Source organism: Chiloscyllium plagiosum, unplaced genomic scaffold (genome assembly GCF_037043375.1).
Source record: "Chiloscyllium plagiosum isolate Xiang-an unplaced genomic scaffold, Cpla_swu_hap1 HiC_scaffold_1, whole genome shotgun sequence".
NCBI classification, from domain to species: Eukaryota; Metazoa; Chordata; class Chondrichthyes; order Orectolobiformes; family Hemiscylliidae; genus Chiloscyllium; species Chiloscyllium plagiosum.
In genome coordinates this window covers 4,446,763-4,459,437 of record NW_028270139.1, presented here as the reverse complement: position 1 = coordinate 4,459,437, position 12,675 = coordinate 4,446,763, and the positions used below count along the sequence as shown (strand labels likewise).

Below are 12,675 nucleotides of genomic sequence, written 5' to 3'. Positions count from 1 at the left end.
TGTTGCGGCTGTACAGGACATTGGTTAGGCCACTTTTGGAATATTGCATGCAGTTCTGATCTCCTTCCTATTGGAAAAATGTTGTAAAACTTGAAAGGATCAGAAAAGATTTACAAGGATGTTGCCAGGGTTGGAGGATTTGTGCTATAGGGAGAGGTTGAGACATAAGGGGCAACCTTTTCACGCAGAGGGTGGTACGTGTTTGGAATGAGCTGCCAGAGGAAGTGGTGGAGGCTGGTACAATTGCAACATTTAAAAGGATTTGGAGGGATATGGGCCGGGTGCTGGCAGGTGGGACTAGATTGGGTTGGGGTATCTGGTCGGCATGGTCAAGTTGGACCGAAGGGTCTGTTTCCGTGCTGTACATCTCTATGACTCCATGGTCGCTGAATTTTGTTTACAATGGAAATTAGTAATGAAGACTCTTGACCACTAGATGGCAATGTATGCTGCCAGAAAATTGCATTTTAATTCTGTAATTTGAGCTCAGATATTGGGCAGGATTAATAATGCTGCATTTTATATAAATTAATAAGTTGAATTATGTAAAATAAGCTGGCTGCTGAGTAATAATGAGTTTACTTGGAGCAGAGGAGAATGAGGGGGTACATGATTGAGATGCATAAAATTATGAGGAACATATTAGATACAGGTTGGACAGGAAGGAACCTCTGCTGTTAATGGAGTGATCAATTACCGGGGGCATACAATTAAGCGAGGGGACAGGTAGTTTATAGAAGAGATGTGATAAAAAAAATTTCTTTCATCCAGAGGGTGGTGGGAATTTGGTAGGGGCAGAAACCCTCATTACAGTTTGGAAGTATTTACATATGAATATATGGTGCCAAGTGCTGGAAAATGAGATTAAAACAGTTGGCTGTTTTTGGCTGGTGCAGATTCACTGGGCTGAAGGGCCTTTTCTGTGCTGTAGTTCTCTATAGTGCTGTAAATTGATTGCTTCCTAATTCAAAACATTCTACATCAATGAAATAAATACTTTTTATTGAAACTTTTATCACAAAACAATGATATTTTGAAATATTACCAGTAAGGAATCCACAAATGAATAATTTGTTCCAGAATAACTTGTTCAGTTATTGCTGAATGATAATACCACAGCAATACTAAGAGGCACTGATCATTAAAAGGAAAATAAACCATATTGCCTTCAAAAACAATGCAATCAAAAGATAAAAGATATACTGTGCAAGTCAGAGTTATTTACTGAGATTACATTAAAGTGTTTTTGCAATTTGTATGCAAGTTAAAGGATGACAGCAAGAATGGGAAAACCAGCCCTTCTGATGTCAGCACCAGCACATGCAGGCATCAATGGATTTTCTTTTAATTGTCTTTTAAAAATTTTGACTTTGTTTCTGATTCAGTACTGGAATCTGTCTTTCAATACTGACATGTAAATGTTTTACAGTAAAATTATAATGTGTATTTAATCACCAAAATCTGAATTCTGACCACTGACCCAGCTCCTGCTCCCAGATATTTACAGTACGTCTCAGTTCATAGGTAATGGAATTTTTGATTCATTAGTTCTCCAACAGCGGCTGTGTCTCTTTCAGTCTGTCACGCTCTGTACAGCCCATGTAGCTCATGTGCCTTGATACATATAATGACAAAGTTCAATTCTGCTCCATGCTCTATGGTCTTCCTCAACCTAAATACAAGGTAGTTCATAACTGGTCTTGAAGAATCTGGACAAAGCTCCTTGGAAATATTCCCTCTTTCCCGTGTAGTTCTCCTTTCAGCCAATCAGAATCTACATGTTCTAAAATGGTTATCATATCTCCAACCTGGAGGTGGAAAAATGTTGCAGAATTTAGTTAATATTTATACACACAGGAATGCTGTTCTAAGTTAAATTGCGCTCAATTCCACATTTATACAATTAGAGTCAGAGTCACAGTAAGCTTAATTGTTTATAAAAAACAATTTATTTCTGACAACATTTTTAAAATTTTAATTCTTAATCCAAAAAGAATTCTTTTTATTAATTCATGGAATGTACTGAGCCACTATGCCATCCTTGTTAGAGAAGCTCATTGCTTGGCCCTTGTGTGGCTACTTATTATTTATTAGCCTAATCCTAAATGCATATTTTCTGCATGTAATAAGGAACTTGGGTCATTAACTTGAGGAGCTGTGAATGGAATGGAGCACTAACAATCAGGCAGCCTCCCAATTCTGACCTTTTGTATACGAAGTCATGAAAGAGGCAGCTGATTGATTATCTTGAGGGACTCCTGCAACGATGTCGTGGGGTAGATTGGCAGTGACACCTGCTACTGGAAAGTTTTCTCCCAAATTCTCATTATCTTCAATTTTACTAAGGCCCTTTGATGTCACATTATCAGATGCTGTCTTGGTGTCAAGGGACACTCACTGTCACCTCACTACTGCATTTCAAACCTGTTCTCCACGTTTGGGCCCAGTTTGTAATGAAGTCTGAAGATAAGTGTTCCCAACTGACCCGAATTGAGCATCAGAGTGCAGGTTATTGATGAATGAATGCCACCTGACAGTACTGCCAATAACCTTCCCAATCAATTTTCTGCTGATATAGAATAAATTGATGGAGCAGTAATTTGTCCTGGTTTTTGTTTGGAATAGATTGAAGGCAGGTGTGGCTAGTTGTGGAGCACACATCTTCAGCAATACAGCCCTGATAATGTGGGAGGCCGGTGACATATCTCCAGTGCCTTCAACTGTATCTTGATGTTATTGGGAAGTGATTTAAAAATGGCTGCAAATTGCCATTGATGATCATGGAGTAAATGAAGATAAAACATCTACTTGATATTTCTGGCTGATGACGGATACAAAAACTTCAGAACATAAGAAACAGAAGCAAAAGTAGGCCATTCAGATCTTTGAACCTACTCTGCTTTTCAAAGAGATTGTGACTGAGCTATTACTTCAATACCATTTTGCTGCACTATGTGCACATCCCTGGATATTTTTAAAACATGGAGATCTATTGATCCCAGTGCTCGATGACTGAATTTTCACAGAGAATTCCAAAGACTCAGCACCCTCAGTGAAGATATTTTTCCTTTTGGAGTCATAGAGATGTACAGCACGGAAACAGACCCTTCGGTCCAACTCATCCATGCCAACCAGGTATCCCAAAACAATCTAGTCCCACCTGCCAGCACTTGGCCTATATCCCTCGAAACCCTTCCTATTCATATATCCATCCAGATGCCTGTAATTGTACCAGCCTCTACCCCATCCTCTGGCAGCTCATTCCATACACGTACCATCCTCTTCATGAAAAAGTTGCCCCTTAGGTCCCTTTTAAATCTTGCCCTTTTTACCCTAAACCCACCACCCCAGGGAAAATACCTTGTCTATTTACCCTCATGACCCTCATGAGTTTATAAACCTCTGTGAGGTCACCCCTCAGCCTCCGATGCTCCAGGGAATACAGCCCCAGCCTATCCAGCCTCTCCCTATAGCTCAAACCCTCTAAACCTGGCAACATCCTTGTAAATCTTATCTGAACCCTTTTCTCGGTCCTTATTGAAAATTGGGATGTTCCTGCTGTTGCCTTTTCTGTTTAGTTCTTTAATTGTCTATACCCTCCAAGCCCGAATGTGGCAGGACTGCAGAGCTTTGTTGTGATCTGTTGGTTAAGGGATTACTCAGCTCTGTATGTAGCATGTTGCTCTGACTGTTTAGCATGCATCCATTCCCATGTATGTTTACACCAGGTTAGCATCTCCTTTTCAGTTATGTCTGGAACTGCTTTATAGCTCATGCTCTACTACACTCCTCAATGAACCATTGTTGTTCCCATGACTTTATGATAATGGCAGAGTGGAGGGTATGTCAGGCAATGAGATTACATATTATGATCAAATACAATTCTACTTCTGCAGATGGCTCACAGTGTCTCAGATGACCAGTTTTGATTCACCAGATTGAGGGTATTCAGCAGCCTGTATCCTGTCCTTTTTGGAGTTGTGAATCAGAAGGGGGAATAGGTCATTTGGTCCCATTGAGCCTTATTCCACCTTTCAGTAAGATAATGATTGATCTGCGTGTAGTCCACATTCTTGCCCACTCCCAATAATATGGAGTCCTTTATTGATCAAGCATATGTCCATTACTCATGTCTTATTGACCTACATCAACTTCCTATTGCAATGAATTGAAGATGGTGTTGTTTTTAAAACCACATTCATAATGGCCATATCCTACCCTAACTCCATGATCTCCTCCAGTCACAACCTTCTCTTACATCTAGTTCTCTGATACATCTCATCTTCAAGATCAACTTTCTGACATTTTTCATAGTGCATCTGGTCACACTGAATGAGGGTTTGATGACTGAAATCAATGCTCACGTTGGACATAAGGGGGAAATGTTGAGAAATATCCCACTAAAAAGAGTTAGGTTAAGTGACTTTCATTTCTAGTGAACTTTTTTGCTCTTTATGAAACAATGACAAGTAATTGAGTGCAAAGACAAAAATAGTGTAGATTATGGTAATCTGTAATAAAAGATAAAAGTGCTGTAATTATTCAGATCAGGCAGCATTTATGAAGAAGGAAAGAGTCAATTTCAATGACACAAACAAATGTTGGAAATCTGAAATTAAAAGAACAAATCTGAAAATATATGCATGTCAGAGGTAGCTGGGCATGTTTGAACTGTTCTGAGAAGCTGAAAAACTTAATTCTGACAGACAAAACAAGAGTTAGAATTTAGTGTTCTGATCATCCAGTCTAAGTGCAATCAACTACTCATCAGATATAATCGTGATATACAAGTAAAGAATAGAAAGGGCAGTTTCTCTATCGTGAGACTGGGTGACGGGCAGGGCAGAGTTGTGCTGGACTGAGATAGAAGGATGTTGGAAAGCTAACGAACAGAATCATCGAATTTTGCACAGTGTGTCCTGCAGCCTGGATTACACCAGAGGTCAAAATATTACCCCTCAAACTGTCAAAAAGAATCTGTTAGGTATGAGCAACAATGTCATACACACAATGAAAACTACATCCAAGGCAAGTCCACAAACTGCTCTATGCACGACAGAAGAATGACTTTCTCAGATGGGTTTCACTCCATTATCCATATGCCATGATAAACCCCTGTTTTTTCTGTGTCTGTACAGAATATCACAATTGTTCATTGGGACTGACGATGCTCAACTTTCATTATTCAGAGATTGATGCACTGACCCCCATCAGAATTCAAAATCAAATAGATCAAGTGTTTAAAAATAGGTTTTCCAGAAAGTTTGTACAATCTCAATAAAGAATTGAGTAGATTTGATGTCACATTTCATACCTTTAAATCAAGCTCATCTGTATTCTCCCCACTAAAGTCATAGAGTGCCTTGGCTTTTTCTCTTTTATTCCCCGAGGGCTGTTGTTTTAAGGGGTTTGTTTTGTCTGAAACAAAAATAGTTTTGTATAAAATATTGAAGGTACAACTTGGTTACAAAAATGCAAATCACTGTATACAACTATTTAGATAAATTGTTGTTAGTCACTCCTCAATCACAGCTATCCACTATGTTTGTTCTCGATTTCCTGGAGTTCACCAGCTCTTGGCGAAATAAAATTTACCCTGAAACATGATTAATAGTCCATCTGGATTCAACTCAGCCAGTTATCTAAAAACCCATTCCCCTTAGAACCCAGTGACTTATGTGGACCTGATTCTGCACACAGTATGCAGTAGGACATGGTGAGTTAAATGTGTCACTTACTTTTAGTCATTAGTGGAAAACATAACTAAAGGTTGTCAAAGCAACAATAATGAAATATAGTCCGAGATAATATCTGAAAATACAAGCGTACTATAGTTAAAACAACTAGTTCAAAGTGTTACCTGAAACCAGTTTCAATCTTGCATATTGTCTAAAAGTTAGTTCCTCCCTAAATCTCCTCTTATTAAAATCTTACCCATTTTGTTCTATTATTGTTCAGGGGATGTGGGCATCTTTGGCTAGGGCAACATTTATTGCCCATCCCTAACTGCTCACAGGGCGGGTTAAGAGTCAGCCACATTGTTGTGGGTCTATAGTCATGTGTGGGCCAAACCAGGTAGGGATGGCATATTCCTTCCTGAAAGTTTACAGTGAACTAGATAGGTTTGTCTAACAATTGCTAACAGTTTCATGATCATCATTAGACTCTTAATTCCAGGTTGAATTCAAATTGATCTTCTAGGACATATGCCTGGAACATTACTAGGGTCTCTAGATTAATATTCTCGTGACAGTACCACCTCGGCTATTGCCTAGTGACCAAATGAATAAATTTGAATTAATTATTGTCACTCCAATGGGAGATTGTACATGATATCAGCAATAAACTATCAATTGCAACCAAATGCAAGGTCCAACAGGTTGTAAACCAAAAGGCACACTTAATATAAAAGGAAGTCTTTATCATTGATCTTAAGAAATCCAATTGATAATTTTGCCTGACTACAATGTGACCAGATAACTTTAAACTGTGAACTGGAGCTGAAAAATGTGTTGCTGGAAAAGTGCAGCAGGTCAGGCAGCATCCAAGGAGCAGGAGAATCGACGTTTCGGGCATAAGCCCTTCTTCAGGAAAATGCCTGAAGAAGGGCTTATGCCCGAAACGTCGATTCTCCTGCTCCTTGGATGCTGCCTGACCTGCTGCGCTTTTCCAGCAACACATTTTTCAGCTCTGATCTCCAGCATCTGCAGCCCTCAGTTTCTCCCAACTGTGAACTGGAGCCAACATTGAGGAGACAGCTGTATTTTGTGCACAATTTCTAAAGACTATGTTTCCTTTGCAATGTCCGAAATGTTCAAGAACCGATTAATATATTTTAGTTAAAGGAACAAGTTGTTTTTCTGTAACTTGACCATCACTGCTGGGATCTCAAACTAAAAATACAAGAGAGTACAAGTTGTTCCAACATAAACATTATACAGTGTATGCATAAAAATCAGTGCATAATCTTAACGCACTGGATATCTCTCAGGTAACACAATATATATTTACAGTGCAGCATGCTACATGCTATTAATGTAAAAAGGACATATCAAGAGTCACAATAATGACAAAACTAATGACAGAATCCAAATCCAAAGTTTACTTGTTACACACTTGGAAAAGTGACTACTTCTCTTTACAGTAGTCTAAGTCTGCAGCCAAGCCAACTTAAATATAAAATGCTATGGCTTCAAACTCATAGCCATTTCATTTTAAAATACTGTCATGCTTGTCCTATGATAAAGTACGCCATGGAAGTGAATCTTCACCACTTACTTTATATTAATCTGGAGGCATTTGGTAAATTTCACTCAAATGCAGCTACAAACAAAAAGCCCACAAGATGTGACACCACCATCTTAATCTGCTCACTAGTGGTCAGTGTATGTCTTAAGGCCTTGCTTAACCATTACGGGTTACAAAATTACAACTAACTGTTGAAGAATAAAATCAATCCTACACCTTTCCTTTCTAAATTTTCAAGCATAAAACTTTCTCATTTTGCTTCCAACCATTTTTCCTCCTATTTTTGCTTTCCAAGGATAATCGTGACCCATGACAGAGATGGGAGCGGGGTGATAATGGGTCCCCTAGCCTCTCTGTTTGCCATTCACACCAGGTATGTGGATCAGGCTGGCAACAAGTCTTCCCACTGTGTTCAACACTTCCCTTGTTGTTCCTACATCCTTCCCAACGTCTCCATTTCATCATCAAGTAGATAACATCTCACGAATAAATAAAATGTCACATCAAGAACCTTTTATTTGATTCTCATGCATACACTGGCTGATTTTTCCTATTTCAATAAACACGTTACACCTTTGAATTCCAGCTCCTTGACGTTAAACCTAACATTTCACAAGCCTTTTCATTTGTTTTGTTCTGTTCACTAGCTTTCAGGTACATGGGCCCCTAAGCCTCTCTGCTATTGTTCAGCTCCCAGCTTCTCTTCATATAAGGAAGCCATTTTTGTATTAGGTTTGAAGAACTGTGTTTTCATTTTAGTAAAGAAAAGCTTTCAAGCTTTCAAATTCAAGGAACAAAAAGGTATTTTCTACAATTGCTGTGGTGTAGATTTCAGTCTTTACAATGGTGGTACCTGAGCAGATTTGCACAAACACAGTTGGGAATGTCCCTTCACACCCATTCAGTTTCCCTCTGCACCATTCAGAGTCCAAATGTTCTGTGATGAGGATCCGATCCCCACGTTTAAACGGCAAGTCGTCAGGAGCTTCTGCTTTGAAATCATAAAGTGCTTCACACCATTGAGAATTTGAGTGTTTGACCTAGGAGTTCAAAGAAAACCAGTTAGATTGTTTCAGTAACAGGAGAAACAATGCAAACATTTAACTAGTTAAAAAACGATTGTGGTAAATGTCAGATGTGAGCAATGCATGAAAAGTAATTTTATTTAATACAGAGAGAGCAAAGAATCCTGCATGGCTAAAAGACCTCAAGAACGGGCAACTACATATCTACTCATTTATTAACAAGCTGCAGTTGTCAACACAAGTTTTAATATTCAAATCTTTTAAAATTCTTCCCTTGGGATGTGGGCATCACTGGCTGTACAGCATTTATTGCCAGTCCCTCATTGCCCTATACTGTTAAGGGGGGAGTTTCAGAATTTTGACCTATGACAGGAAAGGAATGGCGATATATTTCCAAACCGGGATGGAGTGTGCCGAGGAGGGGAACCTGCTGTTGGTGGTCTTAACATATGGGTGCTGCCCTTGTCTTCAAAATGGAAGTGGTCCTCGGTATGTAAGGTCTATGGATCTTTGGCGAATGAGGAAGTTAAACCACTCCTTTTGTCACAGGTCAGTGTGCTTTTTAGCAGTTTACAATGCTGATCTGTTAGCAGCTGCTTCAGGAGAGACAAGATTGGTGCAGACCCATTTCACATTTTGCTTTACTTCCTTGAACAGGAGTATCAGCACTTCTCACACCAGAAAAGCAATAAGTTGCATGCTTTTTAATATTGGGAGAAAGTGAGGACTGTAGATGCTGGAGTTGATAAAGTGTGATGCTGGAAAAAGCACAGCAGGTCAGACAGCATCTGAGGAGCAAAAGAGTTGATGTTTTGGGAAGGACCCCTCTTCAGGACTTCAGCGCCACACTTTATCAACTCTGCATTTTAATATTTGTCAACATGTAATATATTTCACGAAAGACTAAGGCACAGAATAAAATGAAGTTTAACTCTGAGGGATAGAAGGGGACGACTTTGATACTTCTATGTCCTTGTTCATAATTATATGCAAGGTGACAACATTTGATTGTTAAAGTACTCCTACCTGACCATGTAACGAGATCTCCACTGCTTTGTCACTTTCTAATGTGTCAGAACCTGAGGAAAGATTCAATACATTTCGTTCTTTAAAAAAATTATGTTCCCAACTCGAGATACCAAACTGCATAAGACTACCATGAAACATGACTATCATAATCACTCGTTACATTTCAAGATAGGATAAAAAGACACATTGTGATGGATTTTTGTTGTTATTTTATGCAATTTTAAGCTGCAAGCCAGTATTATGAAAATGATAAAATTTAAGGAACAGTCCGTTCTCAGGGTTTGCTAGATTTGACTGTTCTAAATCATCAGTTACACTTGGTTCTGCCTGCCTGTTGACCAATGTTCGGGGAGAGTCAGTGAAGTGGACTTCAAAAGTGACAGACAATGAGTGTGACGTGTGATTGTGTCTGAGGGGGAGAGAGAGAGAGAGAGAGTAGGCTCCGTGCCAGACAGGACTTAGATTAGATCTGCTTGAACTGTGCCTGTGTGCAAGTGCTGAAGTGCCCTTTCTAAGACCCAGGAGAGAATAGTCTGAGGAAAGGAAGGTGAGAACTTGAGGAGTCATTGACATAAACCCTGACTGCGGCTTCTAAAGGAGTTTCAAGGCTTTGATGTTAAAAAAAAAAGGATATTGAATTGTTTCTAGTACTAAAGCAGATACAGTCAATAACCTAATGACATGTAACACTCTCATTACATGTCATATTAGACCAGTGGAGGAGTGAATCTAGAAAGGAGACAGTGCAGAGCATTTGAATTTTGAAGTTTTTGTTGTTTACTGTGTGTTAAAACCTTATTGGCCCTTGTCTTTGATTTCGAGGGAAGAAAACTGAAGATATATGACACTTCATATTTCTTGCTCATTCAAAAGAACAATTCATTCACCTGGAGACAGAGGTGAACTCTGTGCAGCCTGCTGCTCAGGAATTGGTAGATCCTCAATAATCTCAACAAAATTTAAAGGGAAAGTTCCAGAGCGGCCTTTAAGTTCTCCTTGAGCCCACTCTTCATTCATGTACTCCTTCAGTGCAATGACATCCCCTTCAAAGAAAGTGAGTTCATCAGCCTGGTCTCCTTCATAGTCAAACCGAGCTACACATCGAGGCCCCCTGTACAAGAAGTGATAGGTCAGTAAGTATCTATACCCGACCATGGCGTATATTCAAATTTGATGTTGAGAATCCACTGACATTGTGATGCAAGAGGTGGACAACAGGAAGGCTGTACATTCTTGGCACTAATGATTATCTTCCCTACTGGATTTTAGAGCAACATTCCCAGAACAAGCTTTGGCCTTAAAGAAGTAGCCAATAATGCCACGATGCCCCTGTTGGAATTTAGCTTCAAGTCAGATTAAACCATGCAGGACAACTACACCACTGTCTCCCTCCTCTCCGCTTATTGTAGGCTGCTGTGGTCCAAACTCTCGTTTGTCCTGTTATTTGCGGAAACTTGAAATCATCTAAAGTTCTGCTGCCTGTATTCTAAGTCATGTCAAGTCCCATGACCCCATCATGTCCACTGATCTGAATGAACATCTGGGCGAGCAACTCCTTGTGGGGATGGGGGACAGAGTCTGCAGTAGCTGCAGAGTGGGGAGGGAGAAGGTAGTGGCAGTACAGTGGACACTGTGAAAATGAAGAGAGGTTCTGATGGGGAGCCCGTCAACAGAGGAATACTGGGAGCCAGGAAACTTTGGAAGTACTAGGTAATGAATCCCTTGCAAATTAAGGTGCTTTTTAATGAAGTAGTTATTGAAAAAAAACCTGCTTTTGCTGCTAACTTATGGATGTTAACTTTAGCATATCCATAACAACTCTTACCAATTTTGTAGATGCACCACAGAAAGCATCCAATCTGGATGCATCATGGCTTGGTATGGCAACTGCTCTGCCAAAGACCACAAGAAATGAGAGAGTTGTGAACACAGCAATCACTTCCATCCATTGACTCTGCCTACACTTCTTGCAGCCTCGGGAAAGCAGTCAACACGACCAAAGATCCCTCCCACCACAGTAATATGCTCTTCCACCCTCCTCCATTGGGCAGAGGATACAAAAATTTGAAAACGTATTAGTGTCTTCCACACTGCTATCAGACTTTTCAACAGACCTCTCACATATTAGGGCTGATCTTTCTCTGCACCTTCTCTGCAGCTCTAACATTATGTTCTGCATTCTGTTCCATCACGTTAATGTACTTATATAAGGGATAATTTGTCTGCTTAGCATGCAACACAATAGTTTTCATTGTATCTCAGTAGGTGTGAAAATTGAATTAAATCAAAATTGAATTAAACTTCTGCCAATTCAAATACTATAGTATTCAGGATTTTTAAGTTTTCTTTGTATGTTATGGTCTTATATTTAATGGAAGATTGATAATCACGGTGGATATTAATGAATTCTTTCAAAGTCTGCTTCTGAGAATCCAAATGTCAACACAAATACCCTACCGATAATGTGACTTAGCTCGCCTAATGAAGAGTTTGAGAGAATGTAAAGATAGCACCTAAAAACAAAACAGTGGCCCATAAAATCACAACGTTGCCCTTGAGAGACCATAATAGGAGCACTTGGAAAAACAATTAATGTTGATAACCTGGTATGATCAAAAAGCTGCAGTTTTCACTGCAGCACAGGGAAACATTGTGCCCAAGTTTCTCAGACACAAGAAAAATGTTGCAATGACAGAATTCACAGCAGAAAGCATTCTCATTAAGTAAACAATTAACAAAAGTAAAAGAAATACAACAAACAAAACCAGCACAAACTCCCTTCACAAACAATGTATCACCTCCCATTTCTCTTTAAATCATTACATCCACATTTATCACAGCCTGGCAACCCTGAATATAGTACAGGGAGACAATCCTTTATCCGAAATCGTTGGGGCCAGCTGTTTTTCGGAATTCGGAATTTTTCTGATTTTGGAACAAATGTAGCGTCCCCTGTAGGGTCCAAGGCAGCACCCCATAATCAAACATCAATACCGCAGCAAACTCTCACAATAAGTGGGATAAATAAAGACTAGAAATACTACCATAGCTTATTTAGAATAATATACTGATAAATAAAATACATAGACCATAAATACTCAAGGACATTTTATTTCCAGAAAAAACATTCCAAGAAAAACATTCGGTAAACCTTAAACATACACAGCTTCAGCAGTATGGCAGGTGGCTTCTTCAAGTGTCATCTGTCTCATTAACATCGGTTTCTGTCTAAGCCATCTCTCTTTAATTGAGTAGATTGCCATAATCTCTTGCTCACTGATAAATGAATGTTGTTCACGGCCAGCAATTAACTGATCACATTTTCACCATACCATCTATGGAGACTTTCTCCAACAGTGTCCCCTAAGAAGTT

At 39.4% G+C, this 12,675-nt stretch overlaps 1 protein-coding gene across 3 annotated transcripts in view; it reads right to left on the bottom strand.

Moving 5' to 3' along the window:
- Positions 1-985: 985 nt before the first annotated feature.
- Positions 986-12,675, bottom strand: part of sh3d19 (SH3 domain containing 19) — a 145,939-nt gene continuing 134,249 nt past the window's right edge. For 2 of the 3 annotated variants that reach the window (XM_043699673.2, XM_043699684.2), the window contains 5 exons: positions 10,190-10,413; positions 9,300-9,352; positions 8,102-8,288; positions 5,315-5,418; positions 986-1,808 (listed from right to left, as the gene is read on the bottom strand). In XM_043699673.2, the coding sequence (XP_043555608.2) occupies positions 1,689-1,808; positions 5,315-5,418; positions 8,102-8,288; positions 9,300-9,352; positions 10,190-10,413 (688 nt within the window). In that variant the 3' untranslated portion in view covers positions 986-1,688. Of the gene's footprint in view, positions 1,809-5,301; positions 5,419-8,101; positions 8,289-9,299; positions 9,353-10,189; positions 10,414-12,675 lie in introns of those variants that run through there. The other variant, XM_043699654.2, reaches the window with a different exon arrangement.